Source organism: Petaurus breviceps, unplaced genomic scaffold (assembly GCF_028583685.1).
Source record: "Petaurus breviceps papuanus isolate PSGF00001 unplaced genomic scaffold, PetGlider_PUasm1.0 355, whole genome shotgun sequence".
Taxonomy (NCBI): domain Eukaryota; kingdom Metazoa; phylum Chordata; class Mammalia; order Diprotodontia; family Petauridae; genus Petaurus; species Petaurus breviceps.
In genome coordinates, this window is record NW_027186289.1 from 827,569 (window position 1) to 847,644 (window position 20,076).

Below are 20,076 nucleotides of genomic sequence, written 5' to 3' on the forward strand. Positions count from 1 at the left end.
ACACACACACACACACACACACACACACACACACACACACACACAGGAACAGGAAGAAAGGAAAAGGAAAAATACAAGAGGAAGGCTAGATTCAGGGATAAATTGGGCAAAAGCAAAACAAACCTTAAGTTTAGAAAGCGGATAGTGAAGACAAAGTGAAAAGGAAACAAGAAGAGAAAGGACAATGCCTTGAAATAAACAGGGAAAGAGAACTCTAGGAAAGAAAAAGTATAAGAGAAGAGAATGAAGGGAAATAATTATAACTATGAATGTGAACGGATGAACTCACCCATAGAACAAAAGAAATTATGCAAAGAAATTAGAAAGCAAATTCGAACAATATTTTGTTTACAAGAAACACACTTGAAACATGAAGACTAACACCCGAATTAAAATAAGGAGTTGCAGAAAAATCTATTAGGGTTCAGCTGATGTACAATCAAACAAACAAAAGCAGGATCAGCAATGATTAGTTTAGACAACACAACAAGAAGAGACTTAATATAAAGATAAAGAAGAAAACTACATTTTGCTGAAAGGTAATACAGACAAGTGAATTGGTTTCAATACTTAATATACATGTAGTCAATGAAATAGCTTCTAAACACTTAAAAGAAAAACTCAATTATAAGGTGAAACAATAAAATACAACAATGGAGAATTTTTAATTATCCGTATCAACCCTAATAAATAAGAAAAAAGTTAAGGACTTGAATAGAATTTTAGAAAAATTAGAAGTGATAGACTTCTGGTGATTCCTGAATGGACATAGAAGGGAAAGTATGTATTTCAGCTGTTCACGGCACCTTTACAAAAACTGATCATATCTTAGGAAATAAAAACCTCACAAACAACTTTTTAAACAACAGGAATATTATGCATATCATTTACTGATCACAATGCAATAAAAATTACATTAAACAAAGGACCACTATAAAAATATTAAAAAATCAACTGTAAAAGAAAAACTGGAGACTAAACTGCTTATCCTGAAGAACTGTTGAGTCAAAGAATAGATCACAGAAATGATGGAAAATGTCATTAAAGATAATTATGACAATGAGACAATACTTCAAAATTTGGGTAATGCAGGTAAAGCAGTTCTTAGGCAGAAACAAGATAGACAGAGATAGATTTTTATTATTAGCATGTTGTTTTGGGAAGTACAAGAGAATAGAGAACAGTGTTGGGTAGTTGGGGAAAACAACGTGATTGGTTACAGGGAGATGGGGACATGACTGGTTGGAAACTGGGAATGAGGGGCTAGTAACACCCTCTTCCTTCCCTCCTGCGACTAAGAAATGTTCGTTTTTTTGAGTTGGCTGCAAGGTTAGAGACAGTGGACCAGATGTCTTTGGATAACAAAGCAGGAATCCTTGAAAGATAGCTTGGTGTTGTAAATATACTAGAGCAGACTCCCTGCATCCTCCAAGGATAACATATTTCCTTGACACAAGAATAGAATAGCAATTGACAAGAGAACTGGATTTCTAAACTTAATTCATTACACGTTGGCTGAATTTCTGAACTAAGTTCGGAGACAAAGAAATACAACTCAGTTAATTGACAAAATCAATTAACTCTAAATAGGATCAACTGAAAAAATGATTCAGAATCAATCTGATTGTGTCAGTGGCTTTCTATAGCCATATAAAAATGCTCCAAATCACTACTAATTAGAGAAATGCAAGTTCAAGTTTAAAGCAGTTCTGAGATTCTACCTGACATCCATTAGATTGGCAAAGATGACAAAAAAGGAAATGACAAATGTTGGGAGGGGTTGTTGGAAAAGACACACTGATGCAGTATTTGTTGGCAGACTGAGAAATTTTTAATTATATACAAAAAGTTAATAAATAGAGCATTCCTATGATCCAGCTGTGCCACTTCTGGGCTTATAACTGAATGTGATCAAAGAAAGAGGAAAAGAAAAAAAAAGAACTAAGACAGAAAAAGACAAGAAAGAACCACAGAGAGGGCAGAACTAAAGTGAATATTACTAAATACAATCCACATCAGCGTTGCCCCACCTCACAACCTTTGTCTTTCCAAATAACTCCCAAACTATATTTTCTGCTAACTTTAGATTCATGGGACACATGTAACACTGACCTTAATGCACTCTACTTGCCTCTTCCCAGAAACATGGTGGCAGAAAAACCTATAACTAAAAGGTTGCCCATCAGTTGAAGAAAATGGTGTGTGAATATGAAGGATCCAAGGACTGTTATGCTATAAAAAATTGAGGAAATGGGGGCGGCCAGGTAGCACAGCGAGTATGAGTACCAGCTCCAGTGTTGGGATGACCTGGGGATCGAATCCCGGGCTCAGACACTTAAGACCCACCCAGAAACACCTGGCCATGTAACCTTGAGCAAGTTACTTAACCCCAATTGCTTAGGGGCAGCCAGGTAGCACAGCGAGTATGAGTACCAGCTCCAGTGTCGGGATGACCTGGGGATCAAATCTGGGCTCAGATACTCAGCACCACATCCAGAAATAACTGGCTGTGTAACCTTGAGCAAGTTACTTAACCCCAATTGCTTTTAAAAAAAAAATTGAGGAAATGAATGGTTTCAGAAAGACATGGAAAGACTTTCATGAGCTGATCCAGATTCAGTGAAGTGATTAGATGCAGAACAATTTGGACATTAGTATAAAAAACCAGTTTTGTAGACTTTTACAAACCAGTGAAGAAGGAAATTATTAGAATGAGGAAAATGATGCATTTAATAACTACAACACTGTAAAGATAAACTCTGAAAAGTGTAAGAATAATGTTTAATACAATGACTAGTCACAATTACAGAGGAGTGATGATAAGGCATGCTATCCATCCATGACAGAGACATGACAGATTTAAAGTGTATCATGACATATACATAATTTTGTGAATTGGGGTGTGCTGGAGCCAACGGCAATTGGATCATGAGAACTGATGGTTAAATTTTCAGTGGGAGCATTTACACCTGGGATATTGGCAAATGCCATAAATCAGGACTTTAATGATTATTTTGTTGATTGTCAAAACTTCAGATAATAATCAAGAAAATTTGTTAATAAAGTAAATTAAACTTAAAAGTGTGTCTTGCATACATTTTTAAAAAAGAAAGCCAGTTGTTAAACAACTGTGAACAGCCAAAGGAGAATTTGTTTTGCTTGACTATGCATATTTCATACAATTTTTTCTTTCTTTTTTTTCCAATAGAGGGAAGAGAAAATAAGATTTCTGATCATTTAAAAAAAAAAAACCCAAGAGATGAGGAGTGCTGGAGATGTGGAGTATTGCATGTACTTTCAGGTCATTGTATTAGTAGTCTGACCTAACCGCTTTACCTTCTAACAAGAGACCTCTCATACCAAAGGCTTAAATGGTAAATGTTTGTAATGTAAACATATTTAAAATAATGTATATATATATACATTATATATGTATAACACATTATATAATATATTATATATAACATATACATTACATATGTGTATATGCATATAATGTAAAAACAAGTCACGACAATAAAACTGGGGGTTGAACCAGATGATCCCTAAGGCCCTTCCCAGCTCTTCCCAGCTTATAAATCTTGGTTGTTTCCTGGCATACTCTACCCAATTCACAACACATCCTTCAAGAACTGGAAGGAGCTCAGAAGTGACCTTGTCCAACCTCGCACCCAGGAATTGAACCCAGGAGCAGGTTCTCCGATCATGGAGTCTCAGACCTGTCAGGGGGCATTGGAGGAATATCAGTGCTGGAAAGGTTTCCTGAGATCCTTACATCTCCCACACCAAGTCAAGGAAGCCAGAGTTTGGAGGAGGAACTGCTCAGGTGCAAGGTGGACCGGATAACATCTGAGGTCATCCTGAAGGGTAATCACCTCCTTCACAAAGGAGGCAGTGGCTGCTGAAATGGAATGTATGGGAAATTTGCAGGGTGGGCATGGGGCTAGGGAAGCAGGCTCATGGCAACTTAGAATTTATCATCTGAAATAATAACAGCAGATAATTCCCTAGCCCTTTCCAGGGTGTGAATGCATTTACAGACATGATCTCATTTGATCTTCCAAAGCACTCCATGAAGCAGGCACTAGAATTCTTTATACCCCTATTTTAAAAAAGGAGAAATTGAGGCTTAGAAGGGTTATGTGTATCACATACAGTCAGTAAGTAAGAAAGGCCGTCTTTGTCTCTCTGGACTCCAAGTCTAGTGTTCTCATCCCTTTTAAAGGGATGATTTAAAGAGACTAGTGCATACACACTGACTCCTGGATCGTGGCAACTAGGGCAAGGAAAAAAAGAGATAGGGCCAAAGTAGGGCCTGGAGCTGGGAGACCAGTCAGGGAGTAGTTAGATTAGGTGAGGAAAGCTGAGGACAGGGGGCCTTGGTGCTTTACTGGGAGAAAGAGGAGAAGCCAAGAAAGACAAAAAAGCACATCTCAAGATTGTCCATGGGATTGTGATGACACTTCGACACTTTTATGTACACCTCTTTTCTTTGCCAAGGACAGAAAAGGACAGAACCCAAAATGGCAGACAGAACTGAGTCTCAAGATAAGGAGAAAGACAGTGAGTGAGTACCTCATTGCCCTGGATGAATTCTAGTAACCACACTAAGATGAAGCCTCTCCCTGAAAGGTCTTGAAGTCTTGGCAGATAGGGTTGTTCAAGGTCTATCCTTTTGACTGAACTCATGACTCTCCAAAGCCTATTTTCCAAGTTGCCCATAGCTCTGTCAAAACCCCAATTACCATGTGTTTATCCATCTTAAAGATAAGATGGTTTTGATTTCTGTCCCCCAAATAATCTCCAACTTCCTCATTTCACCTGTCACTTCCATTGTGATGGTGGCCCAACATCCCTGGAAGTTCTTGCCAATGTGGCTATTTCTAAACTCTGCTCTCCAATGGGATGTCCCACCTTCCAGTGACTGCATTTTTATTTACCAAACCAACAGGAATCATATACATTGGAATCCTTAAAAATCATAAACCCTGGGAAGGGCATACTGTCTGCCAGATAGATTTCTCTACCCTGGGAAAGTTCTATTTCATCAATAATGACATCAAACAGATCAAAGAAGATCTAACCTTATAAGGTTACATATGTATCACACGTGAAGTATCATTCCCAAATTTTAACAGCACTCTTATATAATGTTCTCCAAAATGATAACCCAAGAAATTTGTAAACATAGCACTAATATAACATAATCTTAGGAACAAAAATGTAAAAAGGGAAAATTTACTGCCAATATAACAACATTAATCCAGTTGTATGCATCTCCAAATCATCTTGGAGAACCACTCCATACATTTTCTTCCTAATTTGGCATTCTAAGTAAATTCTAGGTAAATTGGTAGGTAGCTGGTGCAATAGATGGGGTGCTAGACTTGGAGTTAAGAAGTTCTGTATGTAGGCAAGTCAATTAACCTCTCAGCCTTAATTATAATTAATCATATATATTTATTTCTAATTATAAATTTGTAATTAATTTCATTCAAAATAATTAAATAATTTCATTATAACTATAGCACCTATATCCCTGGGTTGCCACGAAGATCAAAGGAGAGTACTTTGCAAACTTGAAAACCCTATGTAAATATTAGCTATATTTGTTGTTGTTGTTATTGCATACAGAGTGCATTCTAGAATCTGAACTAGATCTTATAAGGTATCACTCTGGCATACATGGCATCCTCTGGCATACATGGCATCCTCGGGCATACAAGGTATGACATACTCTGGCATACAAGGTATGACTCTGGTAATTACTATCGAAAGCACAGATCAACTATTTGATAAATAATGGCCACAAATTTATCAAAGTCAATATGTGTCCAAAATTTTAATTGCTCAGTTTTAAAGGTTGCTCCATGATTCCAGCTACCTTTCCAAATCCACAAAACCTAAATCCTGAAAAAAAATAGAAGAAAATGTGAGGTCATCCCTAGAAAAAATAATTAACCTAGAAAACGGGTCAGGAAGAGATAATCTAAGAATAACTGGACTTCCTGAAAACAGCAACCAAAAGAAGAAGAAGAAAAAAGTCAGGACACCATATTCCCAGAAATGGCAAATTAAAACTGCCCAGACCTATAGAATAAGAGGGCAGAATGAAAATTGAAAGAACCAGCCAGTTATTTCCAGAAAGAAGCCCTAAAATGAAAACTGCCTAGGATATTATAGCCAAAATCCAGAGCTTCTAGACTGAAGAAAACAATGCTGCAATTAACCACAAAGAAAGAATAAAAGTGCCAAGGAACCACAGTCAGAATCACATAAGACTTGGGAGCTACCACTTGTAGAAAAAGGTGAGCTTGGAATATGGATTTCTAAAAGGCAAAAAACAAAAAATTACAACCAAGAATAATTTACCTGCAAAACTAAGTATAATCTTATAGGTGAAAATGTGATTTTAATAAATAGAGGACTTCCAAGCATTCCTAAGGAAAATATTAGAAATTAACAGATTCTCTGAAATGCAAACACAAGTGTTAAGAAAGTCTAAAAAGGTAAATACATTGGAGCAATTGGAAGGGATTATCCAATGAAAATGCGTTTACAGTCTAATAGGGGAAAAGAAATGTGTCCCTTCAGAACCAAGGCTCGCAGAAGGAGTTAAATCCATCGAACAGAGAACTTGGGGGGGTGTTTTGTTCTGCTTAGATGATCTTGGGTGAAGAAAGAAAAGGCATACACTAAGCAAGAAAGGGACAAAACTAACTGGACAGACACTTCTGGACAGCAGGGGCTATGTCACTCTTACATCTGAATCCTCAGCAGCCAGCATATCATGGACACTTAATAAACGTGTTTCTATTCATTCATTCAAAGTAATTTTCCTCAAGCACACATCTGACCACATGACTCCCCTACTCAACCAATTCCAGTGTCTTTCTATTGACTCTGGATCCAAATATAAATTCTTCTGTTTAACTTTTAAAGCCCTACATGACCTAGTCCTAACCCACCTTTAGAGGCTCCTTGGACTTTATTCACTCTCCTGTTTTCCAAGATGCAGCTAATCTGATCTTCTGTCTATAATTCACTTATGATACTCCAGCTCTTAACCCAGGGCCTTTGCACTGGCCATCCCTCATGCCTGGAATGTACTCCCTGCATCCATGACTCTTGAAGAGCCCCTCTCTTCCTTAAAAATGCAGCTTAGGCAACATTTTCTGCATGAGGCCTTTGCTGATCCAATTGTTTCTACTGACTTCCCTCCCAAACTATGTGGACGTGTATGTGCATGTGTGCAAACACACACAGAGTCATGTATGTATTTATTAATTTTGTGTTGTATTGAGGAAATCAGAACAGCAAATAGTTAATTGTGGGGATTGAGTGAACCATACTGACTCCATCTTGTGATGCAATTCTGGAGCTAGATCAATTACTTTCTTTTTTTCTTCCTTTTTCTTTTTTGCTTTTCATAGGGGCATTTGGGGTTAAGTGACTTGCCCAAGGTCACATAGCTAGTAAGTGTTAAGTGTATGAGGCTGGATTTGAACTCAGGCCCTCCTGACTCCAGGGCTGGTGCTGTATTCACTGTGCCACCTAGCCAGCTGATCAGTTACTTTCTATTCAATTATGGGTCTAGTCCAGTTTCTGAATTTTGAGAAAACTATTTAATTATGGGAACTGGGAGAAAACAATTATGTTTGAATCTAGTCAGGTGTGGCTGGGAACTGGACCACCCCCACCTGCTGGCTAGAGACCGGTTATGCTGAACAGAAATGCAGTCAGATCCAAAGTTCTATGCAAGGAGTTTTCTCACCATTTGACATTTCAAGAAGCCCATATATCGTCTTTGAAAACTGCCCCCCTCCCCCAAAAAAACAACTGGATCCATACTGATCAACCAGTCATTGTTTCCATGTTCCTTTGATTATTTACATACACTTTGGGGAGTGGAATTCTCTTTTCTGATTTCAGGGAACTGCATATGTTTAGGCTCCCCTTCCCAAATGGACAGTCCCTAACCTTTTACCCAATTAGAAATCAGATTACCCAACACTGTGTTGTTTCCTTTTAATAAACTGGTCTTATTTGATTATTTTTAATGTATGAAATTTTGTCTCCCTCTGTATTTGGGTTCTAGCCTTAAGCTAAAGAAGGGGCCTGGTCCCAATTTGTGGGGCAATTGGCATGCACTGCTTAATACATCACTGTATTCAGAAAGTCAAGCCTTTTTTTCCTCACTCATTTCATCTTTCATCATCACAGGATGCCTGGCATTGGCTCCTTGAAAGTGGGGCTCAATTCATTCTCTGTACCTGCATCCTCAGAATCTAGGCAGCACAATGGCTGGTAGTGGGCATTTTGACAGTGGAAACTTAATACTTGTTGATTCACATCAGTAGTAGGCCATGCCAATTGTTTTGACATGTAATTGGGGAAAATATTTTTAAAAATAGGTCATACCCTATGTTATTTGTTGGACTAAACTGGCAGATCAGGACCATGGGACCCCAGCTCTGGAGCTAGAAGGGCTTCAGGGGCCATTCATCCAATCCCCTCATCATTGACCCTAGGGATTGATCTGTCTTTGGCCATGTGCTGTTTTGTATTTTTACCAATTGCTTGGAAAATATGGAGGTGGCATATTTATTTGATTTGCTGATGACATCACATCAAGACAGGCAGCAAACACGCAGGGATTAAAGAATCAAGATTCCTAAAGATTTCAGCAGGCTAGAATATCTTGTTAAATCTAACACTAGGGGGGATGGCTAGATGGCACAGTGAATAGAGCACCGGCTCTGGAGTCAAGAGGACCTGGGTTTGGATCCTGCCTCAGACACTTAACACAAAAACTAGCTGTGTGACCTTGGGCAAATCACTTGACCCCAACTGTCCTCCAAAAAGCCAAAATAAATAAAATCTAACAAGAGGAAATTTAATAGTCTTGGGTTCCAGATACCAAGTTACTAAGTCTAAGTTCACATTTTTTTCACAACAGCTATGACCAAGCAACATTTCCAGGGGTCTGTAAGCTCTGCCTTTGGCAATCATGTGAGTCAGCATTCAAGAAAGCTACTGTGATTTTGAGCTGTATGCTGGGAAGTGGAATGCCCAGGAGAGTGGAGGGGACAGTCCTGTTGTGGACTGCCCCATGGTCAGCTCCTGGGGGAGGGAAACAAACCCAAGTCTAGGCATCACATTTTAGGAAGTCCATTGATGAGTGGGGGAGCATTCAATGCAGATGCAGAAAGGGTCCCAAGGTCTTGCACATGAGGATCGGCCGAAGGAGACTGTGGCCGCTTAGAGGGAGCATGACAGCCATGTCCAAGTATGCATAGGCTAGTCCCTTGGAAGACAGCTCAGACTTGTACTCCTTGGCCCCAGGGGCAGCACCAGGAGCAGGGGTCGGAGCTAGTGAAGGCATGCTAAGCATTAGGGCTGCCCCAGAGTGAAAGCAGCGAGCACAGGGATTTCCTCCTTGGCCTGGAGGACCCCTGGAAGTGAGGCTGCAGAGAGGATTCCCAGGCAGGCACTGGGTGACTGAGACAAGGTTCATCCCAACTCTTGAGATTCTGGGATGTTGAGGCGAAGGAAGGATGGCAAGGTACTGGGGGGAGGGGGAATGAAGGAACCTGGCTGAGCTGGGATGCAGAGACTTCCGAGGAGGGGTCCCTGCCAGCTCCCATGGCAGCCCCCCCATTCTACTTAGCGCTAGCAAGCTCATGCCCCCCATGACTCCTCCTGGTGCTGCCTTCCTGGGCTAAACCAACCAAGGCTACCAGCTGTGGGGCTCTGAGTCTTCTCCTCCTTAAACATACCCAGTCCCAGGGCTGGCTTGGCAGTCTCCCCCAACCCACTCCCTAGGAACACGGGTTAGAAGCTGGGCACACTCACCTTTATCTCCTCCCCCTTCACCCAGCCCAGGGAGGCGTAGTAGTGGGCATCAGTGAAATAGTGGCAGATGGTGGGCATTCCCAGGGGGCTGCAGGTCTCAGAGAACACAATCTCAGGCTGGTCGCTCAGGGAAATCACGGCGTCTGACCGTAACCTTTTTTGCTGGAGAAGAGGTGGCCGTGAGTGGACTGACCGTGCCTCTGTCTTATCCTTTTCCCTAGCCTCCTAGCTCAAAGGGCTGCTCCCACAGGAAGCCTTCCCTCCCCCTCGGCTGCCTGTGGCTCACACCTCCTCAGGCCTGGCTCCTGGGTCTGGACTTCATTGCTACCATCCTGCTCTCCCCTTGGAAGCTCCCTGAGGGCAAGCGGCAGGTTCCAGCCATTTCCCTTTCTGCTGCAGGCCCCTCTTAGCCTCCCCTCACCCTTCCTTCTACTGCCTTCCACTGCCCTCCCACTGCCGAGTCATGACTCTCGCGTCAGAGGCGCCCCCAGAATCATGGGACTGAGAGCTGGAAGGCCTTAGCACCTTGTTCTTACAGAGGAGGAAACTGAGATCCACAGAGAAGTAACCCGCTCACATGGTAGCAAGCGGCAGGGCCAGGATTTGAACCTCCCTCCAGCCCACAAGACAAAGCCCAGACATATGGCTCAGTACCCAAGGCTGTCAACAGTGCCAACCCATCCTCTGAGTCTGGACATAGGACTGTCAGTAATGCAGTTTAGCCAGATGGAGGGGGAAACTGAGGCCCAGAGAACAGAAGGGACTTCCTCCTTCTAACATCCATGGTACCTAAAACTCCCTACCACCACCCCCCCACTTCCAGGATTAGCTGGATCCCAAAGCTGTGCTGGGAGGCCCCCAAATGCAGCCCCTCCCTGAGCCTCACTGATCCTCGTGGGAGGTGGCCCACATTCCTGGCTGGACTCCATCAGGGAAAGACCGGTCCTCAGTGTCTGTGCTGTCTGACCCCCAAGAACATGGAACTTGCTTTGTCCTTGCAACTCCAGCACTGGTCAGAGCACCTGGCGCTCAGCAGAGGCTTGGTGATTAAAAATATATATATAACATTTCTAGATAAACATACACCATATAGATATGTACAAACATAAGAAATGCCTAAAGTGACCACGTCACTGGATGGGCCTTGGAGGTGGCACTCGGGCTTGGGGTGCTAAGGGGCAGAAGGGAAGGAGGGCGTTCCTGACCTGGGGAACAGCCAGGGCAAAGGAATGGAGTCGGGGGATAGGCTGAGCACAGAGGCCAGGGTCTTGGACTGCAGAGTGCCCAGAGGGCAGCCCAGGGTCCAAAGCCCAGAGGCACAGAGGGACACCAAGCACAGTACTCGGGATTTGCTCCTGGAAGTGAGAGGGCAAGACCTGGCTGGACTGTGGCTGAATGGAGGACGGATTGGAGTGGGAGAGGCTGGAGGTAGGCCGACCCCCCAGCAGCTACTGCAGGAGTCCAGGGCCAGGGGGGTGAGGGTCTACACCAGGCAGAGGAGAGAAGGCAGGAAATCAACAGGCCCTGGTGCCATGTTGGATCTGGGGGTGAGAGAGAGACGAGTCCAGGGTGACACCTAGGTGGGAGCCTGAGGGACTGGGAGGGTAGGTGAAATGAAACAGGCCCTGCCTCCCCAGAGTTTCCATGTTCTTGGGGGTCAGACTGCACAGACATACTGACCACTGAGGGCTGGCCTTTCTCTGACAGAGTCCAGCCGGGAATGTGGGCCCCACCTCTTTGAGGATCAAGTTTCCCCAGGGGGCCACTGAGGCTCAGGCAGGGGCTGCACTTGGGGACCTCCCAGCACAGCTTTGGTTTTTAAGGAGACCAAGGAGAATGGAATCCAGCTAATCCTGGAAGTTTTGGGCACCATGGATGTCTGAAAGAATGGAGAAGTTCCTTCTGCTCTCTAGGCCTGTTTCTTCCTCTACAAAATGAGGGGGTTCTCCGGCCCAGTGGAAAAGCTGCTGTGTTTGGTGTTGGAGAGCCTGGGCTTGGGTCCCACTTCTGCTATTTTTCTATCTGTGTGATCTCAGACAAGCCACTGAGCCTCAGTTTCCTTCTCTGTAAAATGAGGGCCCCCCCACAGCCCCTCTAACAATCCCTGGGGCTCTGGGGACCAAGTCCCCTCCTAGTGCTGTGGTGTTATGGGACCTCAGAACCTGGGAGGCCCTGCCTGACCCCCCTTCCAGCTCCTGGCAAATCCCTGTTATTTTGTTCCCCTGCTGGGGCTGGGCTGAAGCTCAGAGGAGAGATTCCTGGTGACTTGGCGCCCTCCAGCACTACAGAACCGTCAGCTCTCTTCTTGGCTACGAGCTACTTCTCCCCCTTGAGTGTAAGCTCCCTGAGGGCAGGGATGATTTTCATTTTTGTCCTTATCCCCAGCAGGAATGAACTATCTCAGTCTTGTCTGTACCTCCAGCAACTGGTGAATAGAGGGTCCTTCACACTTGCTATTAAACTGATTTTTTTCTCATCTCCCCCAGGGCTCAGGAGTCCTCTAGACAGCCCAGGTGCTCAGAACTGGAAGGGCTGCCCTCAGCGGCCACCAGTGCAACCTGTCAGGAGCCCCTACTTCCACAGCCACTCCAAGGGGTCATCCTGACATCACTACCTCCATAGGCAGTCCATTCCACCTGGAAAAGTACCTCCTTATACCAAGTCATAATCTGCTGCTTCACCACCCAGAAAAAAAAAAAAAACCACCCACAGGAGCCTAGATTAACAGCTGGAAGGAACATGGGGGACCATCAAGTCCAAACTGCTCATTTTAGGAAACTGAGGCCCCAAGGTGAAGTTACTGCCTAGGGTTGGAAGTGGGATTAGAACCCAGGGCCCAGTGCCCCCACCATGTCTCATGTTCCCTTGTTGATCCCTTGTCTGGCTTCTGGCTTGGACAGAACCCATCTCTTTCCCTTCCAGCATCTGAGGACAGTCATGCTAAACTCAGGCCCCAAGGAGAATGAATCCCTAGTCCTCTGTAATGAATAAGGAACTTGTTGTATCTTTGGGTCATTTCTTCCTATGCATTCCCTGAGGACAGAGATTGCATGCCATCCCAATGGCTCCCCTACAGTGGGGATGGGGGCCCAGGTCTCTGAATGCAGTAGGCGCTTAATAAGTGTTGGATGAAAGGTGGTACACGGACCTAGTACCAATCTCTTACCATGCGTTTATTCAAGACATTGTTGATAATTTTTTTCATATGTTTCCACTCAGGAACAAGCTTATTCTCAGCCATCCTTGTCCTTTCTAAATGTCTCCTATTCAGAACCTACAGGGGTCCAAGAACAGAGTCTTACACACATGTGGGCCTCAAGGGATTGGGCAGACCTCAGACAAGAAGGGTCAGCCCTTTGAGAGAACTTTGGCCTCATCGAGACCAAACTATTCATTTTAGACCAAGGGAAACTGAGGCCTAGAGAACGGGGAGTGCCGATGGTCCCCAGGGGGCCATGTGCTTTTATCACAATTGTCTCTCCCTCTACCAGTGTAGATGAAAGCCCCTCCATGTGTCAGGGGATGGTCTTGATTTGCCATTGGGGCTGAAAAATTCACTTGAACTCAGCTGTCTCAAGTCTAGAGGAGAGGCCCCTCTCTGTGAGACCCTGCTGGGTCACAAGAAGTGAGCTCCCCATCACTGGAGATGATGTGGTAAAGGACATTCCTCCTTCCAGCAAGGGTTGTATGAGGTGCCTCTGAGGACAGAAGTGAGAGCTCCTGGGAGAAGAAGCCGGCCCACCTGCAGAGCACAGGACCTGCTTCCTCAGCTTCCAAGGCCTTACTCACCAGTTGCTCTCCCGACTCAGGGGGCCTGATTCCCTTTAGTTTTGCCGAAAGCTCAGCTCACTGGATGCTTCCAGCTCAATCTGTCCAAATTCCACAGTAGCGATCCCTAGCAGGAAGAGGAGAAGGAGGAAGAGGAAGGGAGTCTGGGGAGAGGCCCTCAGGGAACCAGAAAACTAGAGGCCCATGCTTGGTTCTTAGCTCCAAATGGTTTGGATTCCAGTCAGGCTCAGGATGTGACTGAAAAGCCAGGAAAAGTGTTAGCCCCACCCATCCAAAGCAAGAGAACCCCTAGGGCTGTTTGGCTACTGCAGAGCCCCTCTCCCAATCCTAGGTGGTGACAAGGACTTCCTAATCAAGAATACCCACAAACACCCAGGTCTGTTTCATCTCCTGAGCCAATTCCATTAGCTTTTGTCCCATGCCTTGCCTCCCTTCTGTGGCTAAACTAACGAAATCCATCTGCGATGGCTGCTGGGCTCCCTCTCCTCCTATTCTCGTCTTAACTTCTGTGATCTGGCTATTCCCCTCATCATGCCACTGAGCTGCTCTCTCTGTAGTTAATGATTTGATGGCCAAATCCAAAGGCCTGTTCTCTCTCCTCAGCTCCTCTGCAGCCTTTGGTACTGCAGAGCGATCATTCTCTCCTTGATAACTTCTAGGTTTTGGCTTACCCTATCCCCCTCCTGGTTCTCCTCCCTCTCTGAAGGCTCCTTCTCTCCTCCTTTGCTCAATTCTCCTCTAGATCCTGCCCTCTCACCAAAGATGGCTTTCAGAGCTCTATCCTGGGCCCTCTTCTCTTTTCCCTCTGTCCTACCTCACTTGGAGATCTCCTCAGCTCCCATGGATTTAGCCCCCATCCCTATGCCCCAATCAGTCTCTCTGCTGACTTCCAGTCTCAGATCTCCAATTGCCCTTCAGACAACTAAAACCAGTTGTCCAGCAGATATCTCAAACTTAACATGTCCAAAGCTGAACACATTGTCTTTTTCCCTGTGGCCTCAAGGCCACATGTGGTTGTTCTATGAAGTTTGGATTCAGGAAAAGGGCTGCACTTGAGGACCTAGAGGGCCACATGTGGCCTAGAGGCTGCAGGTTCCCCACTCCTGCAACTCTCCTTTTTAATCACTGTTCAGTTGTAATCAGTTCTCCATGACCCCCCATTGGGGTTTTCTTAGCAAAGATACCGGAGTGGTTTGTCATTTTCTTCTCCAGCTCATTTTCCAGATGAGGAAAATGAGGCAAACAGGGTGAAGTGACATACCTAGAGTCACACAGCTAGCAAGCATCTGCGGCCAGATTTGAACTCAGACAGAGGAGTCTTCCTGACTTCAGGAGGGGCACTCTATCCACCACACTAACTAGGGGCCCCTACCTTTCCTACTACTGCTGAGGCCCCATCCTCCCAGCCCCAGGAGTCTTCCTGTATTCCTCACTTCCATACTCTCCCCCATCCAATATGGTGCCAAGGCCTGTCAATTTCCCCTCTGCAGCATCTCTGGTTGATTTCATCTTCAGAGCAGCTGCCCCAGTGCCCTCCTTCTGTCGTCTGTCCCCTCCCCCCCCAAAGACCCTCATCCTCTCACTCCGGACTACTGCAATAATTGGGGGGCCGGGGTCTGCCTGCCTCCATTCAACCACCAGAGTGCTCTCTGCCCGTCACCTCCAGGATGCAATACGAAGTGTTGGGTTTGGCATCCCCCCCCCCCCCCCCCCCCCCCCCCCCCCGTCCGTGACCCTCCCCCCCCCCCCCCCCCCCCCCCCGGGGCCCCCCCCCCCCCCCCCCGGAGGGCCCACAGCAGGTAATGGCGCCCTAACCGCCTTTAAAACCCCGCCCGCCTTGGGTCTTTTTAAGCCCAGCTGGCCCCTCCCGCCTCGGCCGGGAAGTCCTCCCGGATGGCCCAGAACGCAGAGGCTCCGGTTGTAGGGGTGGTGAGCACATTAGACTGTAAGCTCCCTGAGGGCATGCCCGGGTACGCCTTCCTTAGGGGGCCGGCGCCTGGCACGTGGTGTGTGCTGACAGACTGTCCGACAGAGGGTGCCCCGAGGCGGGGGCACGCCGACCTGGCCGGGCACACCCAGAGTGGGACAAGAGGAGGGTGGGCCTGGGACTCCAGCCAAGGCTCCGCCTCCTCGGCCTAACGCTGGGCTCGGACCCGGACTCTCTAAGCGGGGGCCCAGAGAGGGGCAGGGCCACGGAAGGCCACGCTGCGGGGCGGGGTGGGACGGGGAGGGCTGCGGCTGGGGGCGGGCCGGGTCTTTAAGGCGGTTAGGGCGCCATTACCTGCGGACACTAGCTTCTGAACAGGGCGAGGGGAGGGGGCTGCGCGCGGAGGTGCCTCATTTTAACATGGGGCCGCGCGCCCAAGGAAGCGCCTGGCCCTTTAAGGGGAGGGGAAAGGAACTCAGGGAGCGGGAAGCTCAGGGCGGTCCCAGCACTAAGCTCGCGCTCGTCTCCCTGCAACATTCCGCCCACACCCCCGCCCCCTCCCAACACGCACGCGCACCATCCTCCTTCACCTCCCCCCCCTCCTCCCTCCCAGCACGCATGCGCCCTTGCTCAGTGGCTTTCCGATTCGCTCTGGCTCCCATGGGTTAGGAGCTCTCTCTAACCCCTGCCTCCCCCGCCCCTGGGCCCCAACCTTTTTTCTCCTCTAGGCCCATTACGCATGCGCCCTCCTGTCCGGCTCGACCAGTGAGGATCTAGGGCGCCGGTGAGGGGGCGTGGTCACGAGGCTCTCCATGGAGGGGTGGGGCCTATGGGCTTGGCTTTGCCCCTCCCTTCCTCAGTGGACACCACTGGAGGTTCTTTAGGAATTCTCTAGGCCTAGCCCCCGCCCTTTGGCAGAGGGGAAACTGAGGCAGAGAAGCCGAGGGAGGTGCCCAAAGCTGCTCAGCCACTGTCAACATCACCAGCCCCTCCCCTGAAGGGAACACGCATGTATCAGGCCCCTAATGTGTGCCGATCCTGTGCTGTGTGACCCTGGGGAGGACGCACCCACACTCAAACCCATTTCGTGGAGCAGGAAACTGAGGCAGCTCCAGGCTCCGGGAGCTGCTCCCTTGGGCCTGCGGGGTGCAGCACGCGTGGGTCTCCCCATAATAGAGCCGAGAAGGCCGAGGCCTCTGAGGGTCCCCCCTTAACCATGGACGCAGCCTGGACTGGGTGGAGAGACCTGAATTCAAGCCACGGTGAAGGTGTCCCCGACCCCCCAAGTTCCCTGCGGCTCAGCCCCTTCCAGTAGCCCAGCAGCCTGCTGTGGGAGGACTATTATGCCCATTTTGCAGACCAAGAAACTGAGGGCACTTGTCCAAGGTCAAACAGCGAGTCACGCACAGAGCTGGGCCTTGCTGTGCATTCACACGGAGCAGGAGGCCAACCTGGGCCCAGCCTTCCCAGATGCCTCTTCTAATCCTTGAGACATCTTGGGCGAGTCATTTGTCAAAAGCTAACTCCATGTTGCAGAGGTTCCCGGGCTCCTGTGCAAGCCTCTTCGTTGTTCGGAGGCGGAACAGCCCTGACTGCCCCGTGCAGGTGCGGAGGGAGACGTATCTCTATGGGGCTGTGTAAAGCTCCTTGGGAGAGCGGCCCCCATGGGAGTCATGCAGCAGCAGCAGCCGCCTCCTGGGACTCTCGGGGCATGGACTGAGGGGCCTCCTTCCAGTCACTTTGCTGCAGTGTGTTTTATGGTACGTTCTAATCTACGGAACGTCTTTGATTTCACATCAAACCCACACAGTGGGTTTCCTGGCTACTCACTATTTGTGATGGTCTTTTGTGTAACAAGAATTTGCTGGGATGGAGCCAAGCTGGTGAGGGTAAACTAAGGGCTTCCTTCCCCTTTCAGAGCAAGCAAGGACGTAGCCTTTGTTCTAACCTACCCAAGTGTATCCTGGTTCAGAAGTATTTAAGGGGGCAGATAGCTAAAATTCCAGTCCAGTACCCCTACCCCTCTTGCAAACTGGAGGAAAGAGGGTCCAGCTTGCAGGCGCTCCTGAAGCCTGCCTAACTTTCTACCCAGACTTCCAGCTAACGTGCTGGTGGTGTAGACATTGCGCTTGGTCCTTATGATCACATCTGTCCATGCCAAAAGCCACACCTGTACATTCAACAATCCATGTGGACACACTACTCTTGTTTCATGGCACATGTCATATGCAAAAATAGGTATGTATATATGTACACACACATATATGTTGGTACACTGGTGGTGGTGGCTAAATTCGTAATTAAAAAGAAAGTTAAAGAAAAACCAGGTGTACTTGGAGAGCTGCTGGAGAACACAAAATCCCAGGGTAGGAGCTAGCTCCAGGAATGAGCGACTGAAAGGTCTGCTGAAGAGGGGTCTTATGCAGAGAATGGGAGTGGGGAAGAGAGAGCCTCATGGGTTTCTTTCGACTCTAGGAGGCTAGGATTTGGAAGGATAAGAAGGCCTCTCTTGGGGCAAGGCTTCCCCCAAGTTCCAAATTCCTCTCTCGTTCATGAAACTCTTTTGACAACTTTATAAGACACTTGGCTTCCCATAAAATGTGCACAGCGTGTATAACAGACGTCATAATGCTTCGCCTTTTCAATGGGTGGAACAAAGGCTGCTGGGACAGAGAATTTGGAACTCAAAATTTAAAAAATGATGTTTAGAAAAACGTAATTGGGAAATATTTAACTAAATAAAAATACAACAGAACGTTTAAAAATGTGCTTTTGGCCTGTGACAAAGCAGTTGGCCCTTTGTGGAAACTCTTGTCCTTGAGTTCCCTCTGGGGAACTCTCCTACTGAGATCGCTCCCCCTCACGGGTGACTAGCTCAGATTTATGGTACTCCTGTGTTCCACTCTACTAAAATATCACTCATGAGCCCCTACCAATGTTTTTCCCTTTCCTAGTCTGCCAGCTGATAACATTTGGCTCAAAGTAAAGGCCTTTGCTGAGGCCCCCTCTCACAGGGGTTGTTGTGGAGAGCATTTACTAAGTATGAACACCTTATAAAGTTTCTCTTTGTAATTTATAATACCCAGAGCAAGTCAGGCAGACATATATATGCCCTTAAGAAACCTTAAATTCTTTTTGCCTTTTTTCTTACCTATATTTAAAGACACAACCTTACTAACGTGAATTTTGCTTCTGACATTGAAGAAGGGCTGACCTTTAACTAGAGGTTAAAAGCTTCCCCACATTCACTGAGTCCACTGGTGTTTTGCTCTGTGGCGGATTCTCGGAGGTGTCCTGAGTGGGGAACACCCACATTCATCACATTTGAATGGCTCCCTCTCAGCGTCTGGCAAGGCGAGTGTAATAAGGAGGAGGATTTTCTCCTGTGGGTCTGATTCTAGAGCCAGCTTCTCCATGTTATGCCCACTCTTCCTACCTCCCATCCCAGCTCCTCTTTGCATTAGAAGCCAGCTGTTTCCGAGTTGCTGGGGCTGAACACTTCCATCATCTTGTGGCCCAGCCCTCTGGTACTAAGCCTTCCCAAAGCTATGGGAGATGTGGCAAGGCTGAACCCTGCTGGTGTATACTTCAGGAATTCTGGGTCACATCACCACTTTGAAAAGCGTCAATGGGGGTTATCAGTGGTGGCGTCATCATATAGGACCAGAGAAGCACCAGATATCAGAGCTTAGAACATCAGCATGGAGGGCCAGGGCCTCCTTCTGCTATGTAGGTGCTCCTGGGCTCAGTGGCTTATGGACAGGTCCAACCAAGCAGGTTCTGAAACAGCCTGGCAACATCGGAGTCTGTTTTGTGGGCACTAGCTTTGCTCTGTATAGACAGGCTTGTCACCAGTAGGTGGGTCACAGCAAATCACAAATACCATGTGCCAAAGCATGGAGGGGCCAGGATCTTCACACTTTGTTGAGCCTTAAAGCACTGAACTCATCCTGTGGATTGGGGCTCAAGGTCTAATAGAAAGCTATTAAAAATAATTTCTGGCCTTCCTGGGGAGTGCAGTCCATCACTAGCTTGCTTGTTCTCTTCCCCATTTATAAAGACCTGTCACTGCAGAGGGCCTCTCTTGCCTCCCTCCCTCTATCTCTTGCCCTCCTAATGTTTCAGTTATCCCCAAGTTGGATGGGCTCCTCATCACTGGAGGTTGGGGTTCCTCCAGAGAAGGCAGGAGCACCCCTCATCAGGACATGGGGAAGGGGATGCTAGCTGAGGCAGTTTGGACCTGAAGCCTCTGAGACAAGTTGCTTCCAGATCCAGGTTCTGCCTTAACAGCCAGCATTTACCCTGAAGGTTTACAAAGGGCTTTCCAATGTTATCTCATTTAATTCCCATGACTGCCATCTTGGGAGACCATAGGAGATCATCTCCTCTTTCCCACAAGGCCACAGAGCTAGTAAATGTCTGATAGCCACAGTCTTCCTGACTGACTGCAAGTCCAGTGTTCTGTGCATGCCACCTTGCTAGCAGCCTGGCCTCCGTTTCTTCAT

The 20,076-nt window shown here is 47.0% G+C and overlaps 1 protein-coding gene across 1 annotated transcript in view; it reads right to left on the reverse strand.

Annotated features, from left to right (window-relative positions):
- LOC138168268 (WD repeat-containing protein 87-like) overlaps positions 1-16,085 on the reverse strand; it is a 35,272-nt gene extending 19,187 nt beyond the window's left edge. Inside the window, exons 1-4 of the mRNA XM_069097323.1 lie at positions 15,926-16,085; positions 13,645-13,750; positions 13,022-13,129; positions 9,856-10,017 (exon numbers count right to left, since the gene is read on the reverse strand). Coding sequence (XP_068953424.1) covers positions 9,856-10,017; positions 13,022-13,096 — 237 coding nt within the window. The 5' untranslated portion in view covers positions 13,097-13,129; positions 13,645-13,750; positions 15,926-16,085. The remainder of the gene's footprint in view (positions 1-9,855; positions 10,018-13,021; positions 13,130-13,644; positions 13,751-15,925) is intronic.
- Between the last annotated feature and the right edge of the window lie 3,991 nt (positions 16,086-20,076).